The 24807-nt window shown below is 36.4% G+C and overlaps 1 protein-coding gene across 1 annotated transcript in view; it reads left to right on the top strand.

The window, feature by feature from the left end:
- The window catches only part of PLCB1 (phospholipase C beta 1), a 258291-nt gene that overhangs the window by 8993 nt on the left and 224491 nt on the right, over positions 1-24807 (top strand). The window contains exons 2-6 of the mRNA XM_017868878.1: positions 6514-6593; positions 8311-8364; positions 9782-9857; positions 17591-17691; positions 18931-19097. Of these exons, the coding sequence (XP_017724367.1) occupies positions 6514-6593; positions 8311-8364; positions 9782-9857; positions 17591-17691; positions 18931-19097 (478 nt within the window). The remainder of the gene's footprint in view (positions 1-6513; positions 6594-8310; positions 8365-9781; positions 9858-17590; positions 17692-18930; positions 19098-24807) is intronic.

The following is a 24807-nucleotide window of genomic DNA, read 5'->3' as shown; positions in this document are numbered from 1 at the left end:
TCCAAATATCAACCATGCTAAAACATGTAAGATTTTCAACAACTGAAGAAAGAACTTAAAAAGATCCATATATACTTGTTATTAGGAATGTTCCCTTTAGAAAGCCATGTGGGTTATGATGTTGGAACTAAAACAAATAATCTGATATATTCTAATATATGGCCCAGCAGAAAACCATAGTTGCAATTTATACTCATGTAAATTTTTATTGTACTCGTTTTAAACTTTCAGAATCAATTTATATGCAAATAAAGTCATAATTATGAATGCTGAACAAAGATTAAAACTGACAATTTAAAAGTGAGTTTACGCTAACGAGAGTTGGAAGTAAAAGGAATGGCAGGTAAATGTCCTCCTGTCACAGAGGAGCCAAGGGATACTATTTTTAATGAATGGATCAAGAGACTTTGAGTATGTTGCTTGAGAGTTTAGAGGTGACAGGGAGGAACGGGCGTGAGTGATAGAACTCTAACACAAGCAAGGAGAAAGGGCAGGTGCGAGATGGAGTCAAAGATTTAAAGCCTCCTCAATCAGAGCAGGATATTATAGTCAAATTCTAAAATCAGTCAAGAAAAAGCATTACACACACGCACGCACACACACACACACGAAAAAACATTGCACACACATATATATAAATAGAAATATGTAAGTAAACCCCAGAAATTTAAGAACAGAAATGCTGAAAATAGTTGTCAAGAAACAAAACTAGGACGTAGAAGTGATCATTGCCTTTTCAACCCCTCTGAACAACTTTTAAGAAACTCTGTCTCTGTTTCATTGATAAATAATAGTTTTTTAGGTTACTATCATTTAAAAAGCATATGTTACACCTGTCACTGGTCTAACATGAATTATCCCACTTCTCCCAAAAGTCCTATGAAATAAATTCTATTATTACCTCCATTTTATAAGACATATGAATATTGGAGGACAAATTTTAAAAGACTTGTCCAACATGATTCTGTCACTCAGGACTTGCATTTGGCCTGGACTAACAGAAAACCAAATCAAATAATAGCTGAGACAAATTAAGGATTTTTAATTTGTGTTTTGTTCGGTTTTGCTTTTCTTTTCTTTTTTTTCTCATGTAGCCGGAAGCCTGTCATGGGTGCCACTGGCTGGGGTGGGCATTGTGGGTGGTAAGAGAATTTACCAAGACAGTAATAGGTAAAGAAAGGCGGATTTATTAGAGAAAGTGTGAAGATATGTTGCAAAGGTGCAATGGACAGCACAGCAGAGAAGGAGCTGTCTGCAAAGAGGCAGGGATTGAAGGGAAGTTTCATAGGGTCATGATGGAGGGGCTATGTGCAGAATGAGGTCATGCTGCTGGAGTTACTGGGAGTACGTGCTGAAGGAGGTATTTGGGAACAGAATGTTGTGCCAGCGGCTTGTCTGTGATTAACCATCTCAGATTGTTCTCCCCAACCTAGGGCCCTTTCCTCAATGTTGCTTACTTATCTTATTAGGACTCCACAGGTGGTTTCTGGCACTGATTCAGGAGCTCAGGGATAACAAGGCTGAGTGAGGCCCCTGTGATTCTCGTGGCCTTTTTCTCATAGATCAAGATGACTCTGTGGCTCTAGCCATTCCATTTACGTTCCCTACAGTAAAAGGAAAAGAGCGCCTATATCAGGAAACACATTTTCCCAGAACCCTCCAGCAGGCACCTGCTTACGTGTGATTTGCCATGTGGCACATGGTGGTCATCCAGCTGCTAAGGACATTGGAAAATGAATATATTTTTTCAGTTGGACATATTGTTGGCCTGAGTACTGTTGGGTCTCTGTTAGGCAAGAAGGATAAAATATATATTAGATAGCATTTAGCAGAAAGTCCCAGCTAGAAAATGGTAGAATGGTGTTCTGAAATCCAATAAATTATATTCATAATGAGCTAGAAAAAGGATCTGCAATATGAAAGTCAGGAAGAGGCGTTAAATAAACTGATACCAATATTTTACTTTTAAATTAGAAGACAAGAAAAAAAAAAACTGTGTTTAAGGGTCACTATTCCATGGCCTTCACAGGCAGTGAGAATGATCAAAGATGGAACAATCAAGGCCAAAGGCAAAGAATCATTCTCATAGCAGAGGAAGAACTAACGGGATTGAGTTACCAAGGGTCAAATACCCTCTTCATTTGAAGAGAAGAATCTAGCTTGCAACAAGGTGTAAAATAAAGTTGTAAGGTATGATTAAGGTAATTTAAAACAAATTTATTTCCAAATGAGAAAATTATATTTCAGCAGAATTCTGTCATTAAATTATAAGTTAATGAGGAACTACCTGTGCCTAGTTCATTAATCAGTTTTCAAGTAATGCAGTTTTAATTTCGTCGAACTGATTTCATAATAAGCAGATAAGCAGCATGCTTAATGGCCAAGAAATTGCGATTGCTCCCCTTTTTCTGTTTCACATACATCTTACTAAGGAAATTAGCAGTGTGTGTGTGTGTGTGTGTTTTTAAATCCTTTTTTATGTGATCTTTTCAAATGGAATTATTTCTGTGGTGAACAATATCAATTATAATTACAGACCCCACTTACATTTATTGTCTATGGTACACAGCACTGAGGCAGATACAACCAAGGTAATAATTAACACTGAGACTGCTAGGATTCAAAGGCGTAACAGCAAGTGTTTTCATAAGAGTGACATGAGACTGTTGGAAGAATCTTTTCAGGAATGTGGTGGATTGACATGAAATCCACAGAAATGAAACTTTGGGGGTCCCGTATATGAGTACACAATTAGCATTTTCTCAGTTGTACAAATGAACAATGACTCAGGAAACTAGCAGGAGGGAAGGGAGGAGGTCTCCCCAGTGGATGCTAAGAATACACCTGAGACTCCCAGTGATACAACTGCAATCGTCTCATTGTGAAAAACTTCAACAGAAACAAACATCTCTCCGTTCTTCTACTCTGTGCCATCAACGTTGCTCTTTGGGGGAGTTTTAATTTTCCTGTTGAAAATTCTCTTTAAGTTCATTTTCATTTCATTTCACCACGTTAAACTTTTCCCATTTGGCAGAGGAATGTCAAGAGGACTAGGACATGCTAGAACTGACAGCCTGGACTCTTTCTTAGACGATCAGGATATCATGTAGCACAACAGTGCTTCACTTATCTGGAAAAAAGATACTTGAGCAACAGTTCTTCAGAATACAGCCCAAAACATCAACCAAAGCATAAGTATGTCTACCTAGCCAACATAGATGCCCAAACCCTTACACAAAAGCTTCTGTACTTTATTAATCGGAGAACTTGCTAGTCCCATGTTATATCCAGGAGTCCTGATGTTTGCCAGCTATTCCAATATAGTTCACGTTACAACAGAAATGCATAAAGCCAGTATTACAAGCCCTCTAGCCAAGAATGGTTATTGAAATTTATAACAATAGAGGAGGTATGAAAACTAATTTTAAAAGACATAAATTGTAAAGCATGGAAGTCAGTCGCTTTCATTTACACATTCATTTATGCAGTCAACTCAGTGATTATGAATCTATTACCAATTTTATAAAAAGAATGCGAGGCAGAACTATGAGATCCCATGTAAGTTATGAAACAACACACACCCTTTCCTTCTGTCTGCTTTCCCACAGGGCTCCTACGTAATGGGCGTATGCCATGTTTGCTATGCTCTCCCCTCTTCTGGTCACTCCTTCTTTCCCAGATCCAATTACTCTGTTGTCATGGACAATGCTAGGTTCTTACCTGATTGATTGTTCAAGAGGTAGACCAAACAGACCTTTCCCAGCATTCTCGTTACTGAAAATGAAGGAATTAGCCAGACCTTCTCTGGTGGTGAAAGACACCATATGTGACAACTCTTGGTGAAGTTGGTGGCCCGGGGGAAGAACCCGTCAGTAGGGAAAAGAAAAATGCCCTCAGGAAGAGAGCAGAGTAATGGCAACGAAGAAAGCCCTTGTGCATTCAATCTCCAAATTCCTGATGATCGTGTATTATAAATGCATTCTTTGACTGCAGTTTGTCTAGTTTTTCCTTCAGTTACAGGAAACGACACAGTGCCCTTAATACTTTCTCCTATTTCTTAAGTTAGAGTAGTGCTTTTGTCAACTGTAGCCTACAGACATTTGAATAACATTATCTGAAAATAATTATGCACCTTTCCTTGATTTGAGCAATATTATTATGCTAGTTGTCCTAATCATGACAATATTGAGTCCTAATATGTTTCCTAGCTTTTTGTTTATTTGGGGTTTTTTTTTGGTAACTATGTATGATTGGCAATCATTTCTTTTTGAGTATAAGATAAAAACAAGAACACTTTGACCATGATATAAGATCTTCACTGCTACCTAACACAGAAAAACTATACCAGAATTTTTTCCAAAATTCTAGATGTTCAGTATAGTATGATAAGTGCAGTGAGTTATCAGATAGTCCTTTCTGATTTTAACAAAAGGCTTTCCAGCTCATGTACCATCTTTCACCATGAAAAGATTCTTCACTGCGTCACTAAGACACATGCTCAGCAGGATGAATTCTGATGCATGCCAGTAGTGAGAGAAATGTATTCAGCCAGGTGAGGCAACGCTGGCTGAGTCACACAATGTTCCTCCTTACGCACGTCACACACTGCCACCCCCTTATGAGTAGAGGTAATCAGAATGACACCACTATCAATGACAGCAATAGGAGTTTGCCGATAAATAAAAAATAAACATAAAACATTAAAACATAGTTAGGACCTTTACATGTCTCACCAATATTAAAATACCTTGTTTTAAATTATTATATATCCCAGGAACTTTTAAATATTAATTCAATAGAGGACGAGATAAACAGTGAAACACAGATAATTTTTAGGGCAATGAAACTACTCTATGTAGTTAAATCTCCCCAACTCTTTCTAATGCTGTACCTATTTCTGGTGTGAAACTAGCCTCTGGTAAACATACAAAACTGTATCTTGTCCTCAATTATAGATACTTTTACCCATTTAGAAAGTTGGCAGGGAGCTAGAAGTGTCTAAAGCTTGGCCATGAGCCTACAAAATATTATACCAGAAACACATTTTTGAAACCAGTAGTTATTATTCTTAGTTTAAAATTATCTATTTTGAGGAAAATTGATTTTTAATTTGTTAGATAGTTATTGTGAAATGCTCTTCTGTGTCTGCATAAAGCTTGGTGAGCAATAATTTTGCTTCTGTCTTGCAGCTATTCTGTACTGTCTTTTTAAGTCCTCTGCCAACACATAGAGTTCAAGGTCTCAATATTTCTCACCTGGACTACTGGACTGTTACAGCTTCCTACCTGAGTTACTTTTCTTTGGATTCTCAGCCTCAAATCCATCCTTGACCTGGCTGCCAGATAATCTGTCTGATATGCAGCCTAGCCCCGGTATCACATTTTTTTACTAATTTATCTCCAAACACCCAAATGCTCTTTATCCTCTGACCACAACTCTACTTTGTTGTTGCTACCCCCTCCCTCTTTTCTAATTCCTATTAGACTACTTTTTGTTTGCTCTAACTCCTGCCATGTTAGCTCACCTCTATTTCTTTTCCTAGTTTTCTCTGCTCAGGATTCCCTCTTTTCTTCCCGATCACTCTATGTTCCCTGCTCCTCCAGTTCCATCTCGAATGTTACTGTATTACGTGGCAGCATATTATCGGTGCCTTAAGTCGGGAAGCAAAAAACAAAAGACAAATCAAACAAAAGTAGAAATAACAAAAAAACAGGTGGCAAAGCAATCAAACTAAAAGACATTATTTCATTGAAGAGGGAGCCAAGTTAACTACAACAATATCAGATGATGACCTAGCTCTTGTGTCATCTTCTCTTGGAGAATTTTCTAGGGGTTTTGGCCCAGAATGTGTTGTGTGTTCCAAATAATCACCCAGAATGGAACTTCTGTATTTGTTTGTAGACTTGCTCTTTTCCATTATCTTGGAAGCCTAGTGAGATCATTGCTTTGTGGTATGAGGTAAGGATTAAGATTAGGAGAGTAGTGAGACATTGACAGTGTTGGGAGAAGGGAGAATATTGCATATTGTGTGGCATTGTGATTGACTGGTATAGAGAATTTCTAGAACTGTAGTTAACAGTTAAAGATACCAGGTATAGCTACTTTGGCATGAATTGTAGAGCAGGAAGATTATGTTTGCATGTTCTGTTGGAAACATATTTGATCATATTTTAAACTTTTTAATGACTCTTTATCTGTTTGTAATTCAAGGAAATAGTAAAAAGTGTTTAGTTATTGAAGGGAAACATAGCAATTTTCTATTTATACAAATTTTAAAAAGCGGAAAAAATCTTTGTGTACAAAGAACATCTCCTTAGGAAAAGAGTAGTCCCTCAGGGACTTGAATTTACTTGTGTCATTTTTACCCAAAAAATGGATAATAAAACAAAACAAAACAAAAAACCTTTGGCATACACATTGAACTAATGTGTCTTCCTGGAAGCCAAGCTAAAAGCATGTGTCTAATGACTGTGCAGTATTTAAGCTAATGCAAGTGTGATTTACATTTTTCAGGAATGGACAAATGAGGTTTTCAGTTTGGCAACAAACCTGCTGGCCCAAAACATGTCCAGGGATGCATTTCTGGAAAAAGCGTAAGTCACTCTAATTTTATTGCTAAGGGCGTTGCTTCTTCTGAGTCAGTTTCCTTTCTCCTTTGTGAGTCTTCTGTTTATGCCACACTGACTTCTCACACTGATAAACATAAATTTTCCTTTGGGATTTGTTAGGGAACCGATACCTCCCTGGTTCAGAATTGGAAGACTTCCAAGGAAGATTGCTCTTTCCTCCAAGCTGCACATCCGTGTTACACCTGGGCTGAGCTCGCATGAATGGCAGTGCTTTTGACACACAATAAAGAGACACTTCCAAATCCTGGCAGCTGTGCCCAGAACTAAAAATTATTAATTTCAGATAATCCTCTGCTTCTACATCTGCGTGTGTCCTCTCAATTATTAATCTGAGGAACAGCATATGTTCCTCATTTCTCTAGAGTTATAGATCTCTGACAGATGCTACAATACCTTTCCTGACTACTTAAATCAATAGGCTGATATCCTGATTCCATCCCATGTAGATGATCCCAGCAAGTGTTAGTAAGAAAAGAGAAAGGATCTTAAGGAAAGAGAAGAAGGAAAATAAGGAAAGAAAAGCAAAACAAATTGCCAGATCACTCTGGAATTACCACAGCCTTTCTAAAGCTTCTTTGACCAAGGAAAATAATGACTTAGGCAAGATGAGCAGCAAGGAAACCTGGTTGTGTTCATTTTGGAAGCTGTGGCTGGTCAGGAGGTTAGGAAGTCTTTAAATCAAAACCACAAGTGGAAACATTAATAGGTGGTCCTTTATTTTGTTTAACAGAGTTGTCTTCCCTCTTCTTATGTAAGACATACCCATCATTCCAGACATAATACCTCAGCCACATTCTTTTTTTTTTACTCTTCTATGAATTCCTTTTGCTTTTAGTCAATATCTCAGGTCTTCATTTAAGGGCTTTTTTATGGGATTGCCTCCTCTCCTGAGTTTGTTACCTTAAGGACTCTTCCTTCATGCCTCCACCTCTTCCCTTCCTTTCTTCCTATTTCTTTTTACCTTGTCTTTGATTTTATCATCCTTCTTCTAGAATATGTTTTCCAGGCAATGTTTCTAGAACATTTGTTCTTCCATGCAATGTTAGTGAAAGGGGACACAGAGGTAAATAACATGTTTTATCTGAAACATAGCACGTTATTGCTAGTTAGCTAATCAATCTCTACTACAAATGTCTATTCCAGAAAGATGTCTCCCTATGAATAGCTACTATGCACATGTCTTTTGGTGAACATATTGTGAATATTTTTGTTGCGCACATCTAACTTTGGGATTGCTGAGCCTTAGTGTGTGCAGCTTCCTGAAGTAGAATTCCTAATGTATGCATCCATCAACAGCGACCTAGAGTTCTCATTCTGAATATATAAGCAAATGATAAGCAAAATATGGTTAGATCTCAGAAACATACTATTGAGTGAAAGAAGCCAAACAAAAGAGTATGATTCCTTTATGTAAGGTGCAAAAACAGGCAAAAGTAATCTATGCTATTTGTAGTCAGGATAACAGTTCCCTTTGGCAGGCGTTTGGGAAGGGCTTCTGGAATGCCGCTAAAGTGACAACATTCTATTTCTTAATCTGGGTGCCAACTATGGAGACTTGGGCAGTTTGTGGAAATGTCACAAAATGTACAAAGGCATGGGTTTTTTTGAGTGTATATTATTCTGCAAGAAAAAAAAGCTTTTTTAAAAAAATCAAACCCTTGTTTTTCTGCTTCTCCAACAGCTATACTAAACTTAAGCTGCAAGTCACTCCAGAGGGGCGTATTCCTCTCAAAAAGTAAGCTTTGTGAGCATTTCTCATTATTCATTTCATTTTCCTCAAAGATCTGAATGCGTGCCATGGCTCTGTTTTGTTTCTCCAGCAGCCTAAGTGGGAGTGTGGAAATGCGTGGTAGCCCCGTCCTCCCTCACACATGTCTCATGTCAGTGCAGCTGCTTTCCTCATAGACATCTCCCCGGGGCTTCCCTTTCCTCTGGCATTATTTTCAAGAAATATCAAAGCAGGAAGTGGGTGGAGGAAGTGGAGGGACCCTTGCTGCTAAAACCAAAAGGCCATCTGAGATTCAGATCTATTCTGGGAGTGGAAATTGGCTGACCTCAGTGCCTCTTTCTACCAAGATGGCTGTAGCCCTCAAGCAGGGGTTGCAACCTCAGATGTTAACTGGAGCCAGGCAGGGAATATAAATGATGAAACAGGTCAGGAGGAGGAGGAAAAACTGAAGAGCAAACCTTGTCTAAAGGAGACAACAGCTCGTCTCCACCATATATCCAGTGGGACTGGTGAGCACCTGGTATTAGATTGTCTAATGTCTTTATGGAACCCATAAACCTAAATTAGTATATTAAATTGTGCAGTACTTAAGTTTTATTTTTAAATCAAATTAGTAACCAAAACAAGTCCATCTCTAGGTCATATTCAGCCAAAAGTCTTTAACTTTTGACTTACAAGCTACTAGAAAGCTTCCGCGAATACACAAATTAAGCCAAGCACAGTGGCTCATGCCTGTGATCCCAGCACTTTGGAAGGCCAAGGCAGAAGAATTGCTTAAGGCCAGGATTTTGAGAGCAGCCTAGGCAACATAGTGAGACTCCATCTTTGCAAAAATTTAAAAAAATTAGCCAGGTGTGGTGACACATGCCTTTAGTTCTAACTACTAGGGAGGTTGAGGTGGGAGGATCACTTGAGCATGGGAAGTAAAGACTTCAGTAAGCTGGGATCATGCCACTGCACTCCAGCCTGGGCAACAATGTGAGACCCTGTCTCTAAAAAAAAAAAAAGAAAAGAAATAAAAGAAAAGAAATTCATTTAAAATAAACAGAAATTAAAATTAAATTTATTAATAATGCAAGGTACACCTTGGGGCAATGGGCAGTAGTAGCAAGGGGACAGAATTAATAAGGATGTTTATTTTGGTGCTTAATATTGGAGATTATTTAATACAATATTTTTTAACTGGGTCAGCACCATAGTCCTAAAATATTTATTTTTTACTGGATACCTTAATTTTAAGAAGCACACAGGTTGATCTTTCAGAAGACAGATGCAAATGCATGGAGGAATGTATCTTTTCATTCTTTAAATATGAATAACAAATAGATTTGACTGAATGGAATATTTTGAGTTGGCATCATCTATTAGTGCTGTGATCCATGTGCCACTTAAACCTCTCTCCTTTGTTGTGTTCACTTCACAGCATATATCGCTTGTTTTCAGCAGACCGGAAGCGAGTTGAAACTGCTTTAGAGGCTTGTAGTCTTCCATCTTCAAGGGTGAGCATGTTGTGTTATGCTATAGTCTGAATGTTCAGCCCCTCCAAAACTCATGTTGAAACTTAATCTCCAATATGACAGTTTTGAGATATAGGGCCTTTAAGAGGAAAATAAGAGCCTCCATGATTGATGGGTTAATGAATTAATGGATTATCATGGGAGAGGATCTGGTGGCTTTATAAGAAGGGAAAAACAGACCTGAGCTAGCATGTTCTTCCCCCTCACCATTTGATTCCCTGTGCCACCTCTGCCAAAGTGGAGAGTCCCCACTAGCAAGAAGACCTTTGCCAGATGTGCCCTCCCGACCTTGGACTTCCCAGACTTTGTAACTGTAGGAAATACATTTTGATTCCTATATATTATACAGTTTCAAGTGTTCTGCTATATGCATCAGAAAACAGAGTAAGACTGAAAATTGGTACCAAGAGGTGGGGTTTTTGCTCATAACAAATATCTGAAAATGTAGAAGCAGCTTTGGAACTGGATAATGAACAAAGGCTGAGAAAAGTTTATAGAGCAGGCTAGAAACAGTCAAGACTCTGATGAGGCCTCTTTTTACTCCTATAACTCCAATCAATATTTCAATCTAGAATGACCCTTGCTTTTTGTAGATAAAAAAGTTACCTAATAAGGTAATATTTTTTAAATAGCCAAAAAATGCTAACATTATCAAGATGACAATTTGAAATGTGGTTTCAAACTTATTAACAATAAACGCTTCTTGATGTTTTTTTTAAGATACTAGCTAATGATAGTGTTGAGTTAAGAGGCGAGACTCAACTCTGGTGGTGGGGTATGGATACCGGACCAAATTAAGGACCAGCTAAAATGGGGGAGCAGAAGCAGCTTTCCATAAAATATGCCCATGTCAGTTTACCGTTGCCAGAGCAACCCCGAGGAATTACTACCCCTTTCCACGGTAATGACCCCATGACCCAAAAATTACCATCCCATCATAGAAATTTCTGTATTAACCACCCCTTAATCTACATGTGATTAAAAATCAGTACAAATATAACTGCAAAACTGCCTAAGCTGCTACTCTCAGCACACTGCCTATGGAGTAGCCCTGCTCTGCGGGAACAGGCTTGGAGCTGTAACACTGCTGCCTCAGTGAGGTTATTTTCTTCTACACTACCAGTGGCTTGTCCTTGAATTATTTCCTGAGTGAAGCCAAGAACCTTTGCAGGCTAAGCCCTACTTTGGGGCTTTCCGGTCCTGGGTCAATGTGAAGCCATTAGGTTTAGCAAGATATCTGAAATATTAATTTCATCTCACCTTAGCATTTTAGAATGTTTAGTTTTAAGATTTATAAGCTATGTACACAATTAGTATGGTGCTGTGTGCTTATAAATAAATTTATTTACCTGCTTTACAGAGTTGTGCTCAGAAAGTTTTTACTGAGAGGGGTGTAGGATCTAACTAGGTTGGATAACACCTACTTTGCTCATACGGTGGTAAAGTAAGTGAGAGGACAAGCATGTAACATGCTTTTTGTTTTTATGCCTGACACATACAATGTACATCATGTACATTAACCACCTCAAATGAAATGATTTGCTTTCATTTTGATTAATTTCTATGTTACTGGCTCTAAAATGATTTATTACTATTGTTTCTGGAAGTCCATTGCATAAAACTTTTTTCTCATGCAGAGCTCTCCTTTCTATTACAAATTATTTTTATCTTAGTATCTAAGCAACAAGGAAGCATTTACCGAAGGATAACATATAGGAAGAACCTTTGAGCCCCTCAGAATGTGCCAGCAATATTCAAGTTGCACTAAATAAGGTTGCAAAACCATTCTTAGACTTATGATTGAATTATAAAAGTATTGAGTGCCATGGTTAAATTTATCAGCCAATTATTGTTGTGAAGACTTTTCCAAACAGCAAAGTTCATTAACAACTTTGGTAGGTCACAAGAAAGAAAGAAGAGCACCTCTCCACTATCACCTTTCTTCTATAGGTGGAAAAAGCTAATAAGGCTGCAAAAAGTGAGCAGAGCTGTGGAAAGGCTCCCCCAAAACATTTTCACCTTCATTTTATCAAGCAAAATAAAATGTTTGAACCTGCTTCCTGTTGCTTTTTTGTTAGATGCTTTGGAGTAGAAACAATATAACAATTAAAGTCCTGTCCCCAACTTCAACAAATATTTCTTGAGCACTTACTATGTGCCCGTAGGCATTGAGAATATGGTAGTGAAGAAAATGAAACTCAAGGTTTCAAGGACAATAGAGTCTTCTGGGGAAACTGGCCAATAAGCATGCCAACAAATGCATTTGTAAACTGGGGGGAGTGCTATAAAAAGAAAGACTGGAGAGCTACTATTGCAAGAAGGGAAGCTCATTCCAGAAAAAGAAAACAATGCATGCAAATCCCTGAGGCTGGAAATAATTACCCTACTGGGTTTGAGCAACTGAAAAAGACCACTGCATTCAAGCATAAAGAGAAAACCTGAGAGATGGATTTGCAAAGACATGCAAAGAATTCTTTTTCCTTTGCAATCACTTCTGATTTTACCTTTTCTGGATAACATCTCGTAAAATATAATAATCAAAATATTTAACTTATGAATCTAGCTAAGGGAAAGAAGGAATAGAAAATTAAATGCATCAACCAATTCCCCGTAAATTGTAATTTTCTAAACAACTGGATTTTGACCATTCAGTCAATAAATATACATTATGTAATCTACTATGTTTATTGTATGTTCAAACTTTCAGACCAATGTCAACTTCAGACAAATTTAAAAGGAAAATGAGATTCAAATAACAGCAGTCATGTTTAAATTCGAAAAAAATTTTCTCTAACAAATTAAATGTAATGAAATTATCTAAAGTTGGAGATAACTTTAAAAAACAAGCTCTATGCTAAAACTTTGAAAAAATTGTTATTCATAGTAAAGTTATAATACTTGGGTATGACTTATAAAATTAGAATGCTTTTTAAAAATCTAAAAACAAAGGACAGTTTTCAGAGGGCTAGGAAATAAATGTTTCTGTGAACTGACTATGACGAATCAAAACTCCATTTAAATCTCTATGAAAATTTCATTTCTAACATAACAAGACCTCTTAACAATGACTCTAGAAAATATCCACTAATTAGCAAAAAATGTTGGTCATATTGACAAGAGGTATTTTAAACAAGCCACGGAAGAAAAGGGTTATATAAATCATAGATGGTTCTGCATAAATGGGAGCATATTTTGTAGCCAAGTCACTTAAACTAGATTTAATTGTGCTCTGTAAATAGATATATTACCAGAAATACAGTGGATATCCTGTTGAGATTTTTTTTTTTTTTTAAACAGGATCTTTGTGAACATTGTTAGGGATAAATAAGGTACTTGAACTTGTATCCTGGCCAACATGATCCACTAGAATAACACGTTCCTTTAGAAGGTACTACTCTTTCGAAATTACAGTTGCTAGCCTGAAGTTACCGTAATTGTTAAAAGGTAGTACTGAATCCAAAGAGAGAGACAAAGCAATTGCTGTCCTTCTGTTAACAACCCAAATGTATTTTCCAGTGAGACCCTTGAAAACTGTTCCGTATTCAAAAAATTACCACTTTACCCACAAACTTTCTGAGAACTGAAAATAGTTTATTTGCACCAAATTCCCTTGATTTAAGGCTTATTAACTTGAAAAGAGCTCAGTGACATTTGGAATTGTATTGTAGTCTTGCCATAGCACTGGCATATGGAGTTGCATTTTAACGAAGATCAGGAATAAACCCATGTATTTGTTTCAAATAATAAAGTTTACTGTAGTTGATGGACACACATGTAATACAAAGAGAACTTAATTATTTTAAATTTGAAGAATAGTATAAATTTTACTAAATACTACGAATAAAATGTATAAAATGACTTCTGTGTGTAACTGTAGTATGTTGCCTTTCTTCTATGCCTTACATCCTGAATATAAATCAGAAACAATCATTTTTGTATTTGTGATTCTTAATGTCACTAATATCAAAATTCTACTTTAAAACCACATTAAGTATTCAGTTCATTATGAGTGATTTACTTGTAATTATTTCATGTATTCCTTGGCTAATTGGCTAATTCAATGTTTTCTTTATGGTTTCAGAATAAAAATATTAACAACATGTTGAATTTCTGAATTTACTGGGAAATTGTCCATCAACTTGTCAAGACAAACAAGTCTATATATGGACTTTATTCATTAGAGTCTGCTTCGATGAATTAATATATTTTAAAATAACATTTTTTTCTGAATTTTTTTCCGAAATTTAAGTACCCTTTTCTCGTATAATTATTTTTTAAATCTAGAAATGTATAACAAAGAAAATGCAAACCACCATCCCAAAACTAATAGGAATATCTAGTGTACTTGCTTACAGTGTGAAGTATAGAATTAAGCAACTCAGATTCAAAATATAGTCATTGTCACCTCATCACACCCATTTGCTCACCCAGGACCTTAGACAAGTTTTGTAACCTCCTAGCACCTGAGTGTTCCTATCTATAAAAGTAGTATAGTAATAATGCCAACTGCATAGAGTTGATGGGCTTACATGAAAATATTCAAGTAAAGCTCATAGAACTATGTTTGATATACTGTAAATGCTAATTATTATTCTCATTTTGAGTATTTTTCATATGCATATATTGGGGGGATCTTGTTTTATTTTAATTTGGCGTTTGGATATATTCATTACCAGGTCTATGAAATCTAGAAATGCAAATGCCACCAGTGCTACCACCAAGATTGTTAAAATTTTTCCCTTGAGAGTCCTTATATACAAGCATGATATTGAAACAATTCAATTTTTTCAAGTTTGCCAATACTTTGCAGTTTCTAAAATAAATGGGCCTGGTTCACATTACTAATTTAGATTATACTAGCCTTCTTAAGTCATCCTTCAAAAAGGTCAAACAACAAGAAGTAATCACTGACAGTGCATTTTATATTGGGTGCCTGATGTGATGGACCAAGTCCTGGATTAAAAGGGAAGACCCAAGGTCTGATATCATCTCCTGGGTTCATCCAGCAAACACTGGTTAGGTATCTACTATATGCCGGGCACCATGCTGGGAACACAAAGGAATTCAATAAGAGATTGTCATGTCACTCAAAAGCTCATAGTTCAGTAGAAAATAAGACATATAAAAAATAAAGGAAAAGCTGTGGAAGGATGCAATGATGAAGATAGATAAAGGGAGACTGTGAACACAAAGAAAAAGTAGTGTCATGTCTAGCTGATGTGGTCAGGAAGGGTTCACAGAGGAATATTTGAATGTTGGGTAGGATCTTTAGAGTATGAGACCTTGGCTTTCCTCCTAGACAAACAGGAAAAATGAATCCATGCCATTCACTTCACCAAGTTGTGAGATCCAGAAAGAGAAAGTATGTGAATTAGCTTTGTGAATTTCAGTCTTGTTTAAACTGCAAGGAATTAGGGATTATCCATAGCTTTTACCTAAACATCTCTCCTATACCCTTTCATTTTAGCTTTCAATGATGCTTACTTATTTTAACTCCTCTTTACCGAACACTTTTCTTTCCATTTTCACCTACTAACCCCAAAGACTTTGGGGTATCCTCATCAGTCAAGTTGGGCAAAAGAAAAATGAGACAAAGAAAATCAGCTATGTTGAAATGTTTTCTTCTTTCAATATGCTAACATCCAACTCGCAATGAAAATAATTTGTGTTTATTCAGATTATCTCATTAATTTGACCCCTCCTAATTCACAGCTAGTGCATGAACAATGGTAAGATTTTAGTAAAGCATATTGTTCCATCAAATTATGTGTCAGGACTCTTATGTAAATTATGTTAGTTAAATCTGATATTTCAAAGGAAATAACAGCACATGAGTATTCGCTGTCAATTTCTCCACATTTCTCAATAAATTACATCCATTCATTTAGTAAATATTTATTTGTACCTACTCTATGTGGCATACTGGAAATTGAGCCATTAACAGACAAGACACACATCCTAGCTTGTGTGCATCTGCAGATTAGCAAAGAATAGAGAGAATTGTATAGCTGGGAGCACAATACATTGAGTGTTGAAATGTGAGACATGCAAGGTGGGATGTGTGCACAATTGGAAGACAAAACCCAGTTCAAGGGGAAGGCAAGGCTTTCCAGAAAAAGAAGTTATAAACTGAGACGGGAAGGAAAAGAGAGGTCAGTAAGTGAAGGATGACAATTATTGCTCTCCTTAGATCAAATTAATTTATGTGTATGTTGGATGAAGTTGGTAGAAGGGGAAGTGAAGTGAACTGTATTTAGTAGGGAAAATAGGAGAACACGCTTGGGGTTCATAAAATCCAGTAAAGCTGGAGGCACTTGAGTCGGCCAGCAGTGTCACTGAGCACGTTCTCGCAATTGATTTTAAGTATTTCTCTTCCTTGTGCCTAACAGCCAATAAGTAAGGTAGATAGGGTCATTTTCATCTATTAAAACTATTTACAGAGCTCCAGGTGTCCAACTTAGACAGAGGGTGGAACTGAAAAGCGTGCAGTCTCCAGCTAAAGAGATTTCTCTCTTTCTATAAATCAAGTGGAATTTTGGAAACGTGCTTGCAGGTTATACTTGTTCCCTTTTTATGAATGCCAATATACTAATAAAACAATTCACAAGAAGTCCCCACTGCTCTTGGATTTGACTACTTGTGTTTATTTCAAAGTTTGTGCTCAAGTAGCCTAAGTTATAATGACACAACACATCTATGTATAATGATTCATGTATTGTTTGGTTGTCTCAAAATTCTGTTTTGCAACATAGATTTTTTTCTATCTCTATACATGGATTTAGTAAAGGAAATATTACTTCATTCATTCATTCCACAAATATGGGTCTTCTGCTATTGGCCGAGTGGTGAGCTAAGTTCTCTTATCTGTTTGCAGGTGGTGAACAACTTCGGACAATAATTTTTAGACATTCGTATAACTGTACATTTCAAAACATATGAAAACAGTAAAAGGAAGGGTGTGTTCTTTTGTTTAAGGGTTTGAAAAAGAAAAAGAATCACATTAACACGTACCTGAAATAGGAAGACTGCATGAAAAATGTCCTTCCTGTTAACAAAGGCTTGAATACATGCTTCCGGTTTCCATGGCAGCCCAACTAAACAGAAAAATAAGTCATAGAAGTGGCCTTTTATATCAATGACTTGCTTCCTAAACAATAGGACCAGGAGCAATCAGTGGAAAAATAATGACTAGTGCTGTCCTACTTATGAAAACTGTTTTACAACTTATCAGATTATTTAAACCAGAGGGAACATTGGAAAAAAATGACACAAAATTGGAATTTATGTTTTCATTTTGACTCTGTCTGTCTCTACGGTAATTACTTTAAAAAAAAAAAAAAAAAAACCTAAAAATAATTCTGCCAAACAGACTATCTTTCCTAGGTCTAACTTACTTTAGAAAATGTATGTAGGAAATGGCGTTAACATCCCTTTAGCAGGAGAAACTTCTTAAGCTTAAATTAAACTGAAAAAGCCACAGAAAAAAGGGTTTGACATCTTAAAGTCAGTGTCCAAATGAACACTACGGTTGACCTCATAGGTATGTTATGAATGTTTACTCTGACCGCCTAGAAGAAAAGGAAAAAGAAAGGAAAGAGGGGGAGAAGGCAAGGGAAGGGAGGAAGAAGGGAGGGAAGAGACAGAGAAAAAACAGGGAGGGAGGAAGCTGGGGAAAGAAAAAGACCATTTGCTGACTCTGTTGTTTTATTTCCCAGAATGATTCAATACCTCAAGAAGATTTCACTCCAGAAGTGTACAGAGTTTTCCTCAACAACCTTTGCCCTCGACCTGAAATTGATAACATCTTTTCAGAATTGTAAGAGTACACATTTTAACCCACATCTTTTTCAGCTTTCATTGATTCTCAGGTGACTAGAGCAGGACTTTGAGTGGTAATTGGAGATGGAAGAATATCATACACTATGTTTAAAAGCAATATTCCTGTGTGATGTTTTGGATAGGATCATACAATCTTGCCCATGAGGTGCAACCACTGCTTTCAATGAGTACAAGTTTGCTGTGATATATTGTCGGAGGTAGTTGTTTTTGTATGCTCAGATAACTTTGTATGGTTGAAGGATTATGGGTAGAACAGGGTGTCATCTTGGCTTAGTGGAGATAGACTCATGTCGCAGGAAGAACTCTGGATTGGGAACCAGTTATTTTATCTCTCTGGGCCACATTAGCAACATGAGAAGTTTGGATTACTAAGAACCCCCTTAGCTGAAGAATTATTTGCTTTTATGTTAGAAATTATAAACTTATATTAAGGCATTACTTTTTTTGAAAGATTAGAAGAACAAAAGGAAAAAAAAAGAAAGAAAGAAACCAAGGCACTAAGGCAAATATGGGGAAAGTAGCAGTTTACCTTTCCTGAAATACTGAAATCTACATGACAGAAAAACAATACAAAATGTGGTAAACAAAATAAGGATTTCTTCAAATGGAAGACAGGCAAACAGTACTGCTGAAAATGACATTGCATAGTCTTGCTTTGTGCTGTTCATTGCCATCATATATTTATTGAACATCTGCAACATTTGTACCACTGACTTTGTCTTTAGATGATCAATACAATTGAAATGGGAAGTTTGAATGGTATGTTGAGGAGTTATAGTCTCTTGTTGAAGCCTAACTGTAACTTTTAAAAATCCTCAAACAGGTTGTTTACTTTAAGTAATGATAATAAATACATCTTTAAATGATTAGGGACATGGAGCTGGATGATTAAACCAAAAATTTACTGTCATAATCAAAAAACCTCTGTGTTCAGTTTAGAGTGGTGCACCATTATGCATATGATGCAGTGTTTTTCTACTGTGAGTTTTCTTACCCATTTGGTATTTTTCAAGAGCACTGGGTTTTAGTGGTAGCAATTGCACAAGATATTTGCAGCCCATAGAGGTATAAAATCATGTTTTAGGGCAAGGTAAGAGTTTCAAAATAGCATTTTCTTATCAAGTATAGCAGGATTTTATTTCTAGAGTTAAATGCAAATATATGAATGAAACTTAGTTTAAAAAAATCTTATTTTTTGGTTTTTAACTGTTTTTAGTGGTGCCAAAAGCAAACCATATCTTACCGTTGACCAGATGATGGATTTTATCAACCTTAAGCAGCGAGATCCTCGGCTTAATGAAATACTTTATCCACCGCTAAAACAAGAGCAAGTCCAAGTATTGATTGAGAAGTATGAACCCAACAACAGCCTCGCCAAAAAAGGTCAGTACTTCCTTTCACACAAAAGGGAAGCTCTTGTTTCTGATTGGGGGTAGTCACACCCTGGGAGTTAGGAACACCAATGATTGTTAGATTAGTTTCCTCTGTTTACAAAGGCATCCCTTTCTGTCTGAAATCACTTGGAGGTTCAGTGCAGTAGGTTTTTCTTTAAACTTCGTTGTGTGATTTTTTTTGTCCTTATTGTTATATGTATGAATGCATGTAACATATTTTTTAAATGTCTAATCCTTTGTTTTGTTTCAAATTCACCCAGTGACTTAATACATACTTCTCATACAGGAAATTCACTATCTTTAGGTTACCCTTTTGGGTCTTTTTCTAGAAAGTTCTGTGAAGTGGCCCACAGGTTTTTCTAAAGTTCTAAAACTGACGAGAATATTTAGTCTATGAGACCCTTATCTTTTCCAGTATATACTATCTGATAAATTTTCTATTTGGGGAAATAGTCTAAAATTTGGCTCTCTGTGTAGAAAACGTAGTGTTGTAAATACAAAACAACCCAAAATTGATAACCCAAAGGCAGCTCTAAGTTACCTGGAAGTTTTAAGAAATTTATATTTTGATTCTGGGAAAATGAATTGCCAAAATAAGATCATGAAGATGTAATTACTGCAAGTTTTCAACTATATGTGGCAGCATTGCCCCTGAACAAGATCTTCCACTGCGAAGACTAACTCTCATCTGGATTGAAATATCTTCACCAAGAAAATTAGTGTGTTATCACTGATGTTATTGCAGATTGCCTAGATATTCCATAGGGAGGAAAATAAAGTACAATTAACCAATTATTGAAAAGAAATCAATTGTATATTAATATGCAGGCATTTTCCAAAGTAACATAAATAGCTCTAGCAAGCTTATAGTCATAAATAGGAATGATTATCATAAAAGTAAATTTAAAAGTCTTTTAACTCATTGTATTTAATCTGGAACTGGTCCTCTAAGTGGAAAATGAAAGCATGAAGTATAAATGGGCCCAGGTGCTGTGGCTCACGTCTGTAATCCCAACACTTTGGGAGGCCGAGGCGGGTGGATCTCTTGAGGTCAGGAGTTCGAGATCAGCCTGGCCAACATGGTGAAATCCTGTCTCTACTAGAAATACAAAAATTAGTTGGGCATGATGGCACACGCCTGTAGTCCCAGCTACTCAAAAGAGGCAGGGGAATTTCTTGAACCCAGGAGACGGAGGTTGCAGTGAGCCGAGATTGCGCCACTGCCCTCCAACCTGGGTGACAGAGGGAGACTCTGTCCCAAAAAAAAAAAAGAAAGAAAGAAAGACAGAAGAAGAATAAGTATAAATGTAAAATCTATTAATTATATCCTACATGCTACTACTTGGGAATTTTTAGATGCAATTTTTTAGTTTTCATTTGTTTTCTTGGTGAAGCACTTTGCCTTAGTTGTTGTCATCATTCTTACTGATGCTATGAAGGTGAGATCAGTTAAAGGAAACAACTAACCCAACAGTATGTCTTGGCATGGCCAGGCCTGCCCCTCCAAACCTACTTAAATAGGTTGCCCTTTCTTCTCTAGTACACAAGAGATGAGATTTCCCCTTATCATGAAGCAGGGCACATCTTGGAGGTTTCGCCCAAGTAGCTTAGCAGTTCTCTTCTAAAATCCAAACTTCTCCAAAAATAACATACACATTGTTACAACAAATCCAACAACACTTCTAAAAACCAGTTAGCCGATAACACTAGGATAACAGAAAGCTTTTGTGAAACCAGTGAAACACTCCAAAGTGTAAGCCTTTTCCTTTCCTCTTTCCTTCACACCACACTGCTGATGGCCCAGGCTTCAGCAGGTATCTGATGCCTCTGTACATCATCTTCTGATGACTTGCACAATGTAGGGGGTACAAAGAGAAAACATTGTGATAGATTACTGTAAAACCCTATAACCCTAGAAAAACACATTTTGATTCTAATGGAAATTAAGATGATGTCCCTCTCCTAGCATTTGCAAAATTATTTAGTGCAATTTTATGAATTTCAAATCGAAAGAGGCACACAAAATATTTTAAAATTTAAATGTTTTAAAAGCAACTTTATCTGTTTTTCCATACCTTAATATGACATTGATCACAAAACCTCTATGTCAACCTTAATAGCAGTATAAAGAAGCAACATAGAATAGTGGTTCCACTTTTGAGTTTCAAAGCTGAGATCCACCCTACTAGTTATATAGCCTTGGTGCTTAACTTCTCTATGCCTTCATTATTTCATCTTCAAAATTAAGGACAGAAGAATTCTTGATTTGCTTGTTGTAGATTTGAATTAAATAAAACCTGCAAAGCATTTAGAAAGAAGAATCTGGGCCTGTGTAACACGATGAATAAGTGTTAACTCTTCTCAATGTTTTGAAGTGTAGTGTGTTGGTTTTCATTCCTCAGGTGTCGTTATCTATTTTTTCTAGGAGATCATATGATTTCTGGGCCTTAAACTTTCTTTTATTTTCCCCAGCACCTAGAAGATGCACCTGCTCATGATGAAATACTTAATGTAGACTTGCAGATGGGATCTAATCAGTGACCCAAAGTATTTGTGCCCCAACTGATCACTTAAGAATGTTGCCTAGTGGTCTCTGTACAGAAAAATTTTGGCTAATGCCATCTCTATCTAAAGCCTTATCTAGCACGTGGGAAGGACAGAGGCTTTGGAGTCCAACAGCTGGAATGTAGCTAATGGGCCAGCCACCTGCTACCATATAACATGCATCCTCAGTCATCCCAGGGGACTGCAGCACCAGTTCAGAAGTTCTGGTTGGCTGTATCTGTAGCTCTTTCTTCTCTGGAATCCATATGAAAGAAATTCAACTCTTGAGGAGTTAAAAGTCAAATTACAAAGACCTTAGTAGGGTCATTTCAGCTCTAAGTCATGTACACAAAAAGGGACTCATGATAGCTGCCTTGTTTTAGGATAAAGTGAGATTGTGTCTGTTAATGTTTAGTTCAGCACACAATAGTCATTCAGTAAATGGCCTAAATTGTTACTATCACTGTTTAAAGCAGGCCAAATGGTACTAGCAGAAGCACACAGTCTCTGGTGTTCTAGTCTTACAAACTCAAACTTACAAGCCAGCCTACATTAAGTCATTCATAACTTCAGTATTTAATAACTCTTCAGTGAAAGGCAAGAGGCTACAGACAGTGACAGGCCCAGAGATAAACCCTATGTCCCTAGAGATTTGCAGTCCTCTTAAACATATATATATATTATATATGTATAATTCTATATTATTAATATAATAGGTAAATATATTAATAATCTAATATCCATAATTAATATAATATCTAAGGATTACTTCTTGAAACCCAATGTGTACCTGAATCAACTGAGCCCTTGTTAAAATGCAGATTCAAGATTCTGCATTTCTAACAAGTTACTGGGTGAGGCAGAAGATGCGGAGCAAAGGCCCACACTGAGTAGCAAAACTCTAAGAAGTACAGAGAAAAGTGCAGTAAGCATGAAGATAAAGGGATTTCTTCCTGTAGGGGACAGTTCATGGAAGAGATAACATTTGGGCTGAATTGATTTTAACACAGATGAGCTATAGACTTTAAAACTTTAAACTTTTAGTTAACTAGTTAATACATTTGGATCAATAAACACATAAGAAAATAAGTAGGGAAGTTTAATATTACATTATAATTTATTCTGCTGCTGCTTTCATTTTAACTGTTTTCAGATGTGCCCAAGTGTTAGTTAAATTGGTGTTGATCTCAGTGCTAATCAGGAAATTAAGTCTTATTTACCTGAGAAAGGCACTTCCATATAGCCTATACTTGTTATAAAATGCTAAGCATAAGATACACACATAATATACATAATAGAATATAAACATATATAACATATATATACACAACATATATACACATACACAGAGACACACACACTCTCTGATATCAAGAAGCATATCTTAAAGTAGGTATTAAACAAATAAATAATATACAAACCTGACATATGCTGTTTAGCTTTTATTTGCATTTTATATAATTTTTACATAAAACATAGACTTGAAATTAAATGAAAAATTTTTAGTGTCATCAAAAGCCCAAATGCCAAAGCTGACCATAGTTTAGCTGACTAAAAGGGTGACACATGAAAGTATGAAATGAAACTCCAGAAGAGACAATAGACTTTGATCCTCTGAGGACTTGCTGTAATTAGCATGTCAGCCACATCTCCATGCTGAAATTTCTGTTTCAGGAGATGTGTGTGTTGGTTATAAATAATCAGAGGATTTCTATGCAGTCTAAGGCTGGGTCATGTGTGTGGGTTCCACAAAGAGAGAATTTGAATCTTGTCACAGAGGATACTATTCTCCTGGGAGTTTGGTTTATTTTTACTATTTAAAAATCACACATTGAAAAATGCCATGGCCCCTGGTCAGCAAAAGTTTCCTCCCTTCCATGTTGTTTGCACTGTAGACTTAGATATTCCTGGCACAGGAATATGCAATGACCACTGCCTCTTGAAAACAAAATGTTCATGAATGTCATACTTTCAAGATCAGTGTCTTCAAAACAGTTATCTTTTTAATCACTTAAACTCTTCAGATGAAAGACAGTGAGTAAAATTAGCCTGAAAAATAAAATAGTCTATAGGTAACTTTGGTAACAGAATGCAGACTTCAACTTACATATCTATGAATGAAGGTCAAATTTTACTTAAATAAACTGCCAAACCAAAAGAAAATAGTAATTTTTTTTCATGCTTTTATTCTGTGAAGATCAGGTGTTTGTGTTTGTTAAATAATTGAATTAATGTAGCAGATTATAATAGCAGATGTTTCAAACTACCTTCCTTTTATCATCAGTTCTTCCTCCTAAACTTTTATAAGGCATACTATACAGAAGTTTCCCCACTTTGTTGTAATTAAATCATAAAAACGAAGCTATATAGTCCCTTTTAGTGATCACTACTCACTGAGTTAATAGTTTAATAGTTGAAATGAACTCAAAATTATAATGGCGAAGCAATTTGGTTTTAAGGAAAGCAGTAGCAGTTCAGATAGAGCAAGTGTTTTAGCTTTTTTTCCTTTAAATAGACCTAAGCCAATAATGATTGTATCAGTAGGAAAAAAGCCCTATTGCATTTTCAATATAGTTTTATTTAAAGTATTATACAGTTCAGCTATGTTCTCTCATTGTCAACACCAAGAAATAGGCTGAGAGTGATAGAAAGAGACTGGACTTGGGAAACTTGAAACCTGTAGTTTTAGGTGAGACTCCTCCAGTTGAAAAATGGCAGAAATTTAACTCAAACTAAAGCACTGAATAAATGTACTTGTGCATATAAGCAAAAAGTCAAGGTGTTAATGGTTTCAGACATGACCATATCCAAGAGCTCAAGTCATGTCATCAGTAATTGTCTTTGTTCATCTCTCATCATTTTCTCTTACTGGCTCTAGTTCTTGGGCAGATTTTCCTGAATGCCAAGACAGCCACTAGCAGCTCCAAGACTGTAGCTCACCAGTCCTAGTACACAGAAATCCTTTTTACTCTTCTACAGACATTTCTCAAAAGAAGAGTAAAAAGGATTTCTGTGTACTAGGACTGGTGAGCTACAGTCTTGGAGCTGCTAGTGGCTGTCTTGGCATTCAGGAAAATCTGCCCAAGAACTAGAGCCAGTAAGAGAAAATGATGAGAGATGAACAAAGACAATTACTGATGACATGACTTGAGCTC

Source organism: Rhinopithecus bieti, unplaced genomic scaffold (genome assembly GCF_001698545.2).
Source record: "Rhinopithecus bieti isolate Rb0 unplaced genomic scaffold, ASM169854v2 scaffold_4658, whole genome shotgun sequence".
Classification (NCBI taxonomy): Eukaryota; Metazoa; Chordata; class Mammalia; order Primates; family Cercopithecidae; genus Rhinopithecus; species Rhinopithecus bieti.
The sequence above is the reverse complement of the archived record's forward strand: the minus strand, read 5'-3'. Positions and strand labels throughout refer to the sequence as shown.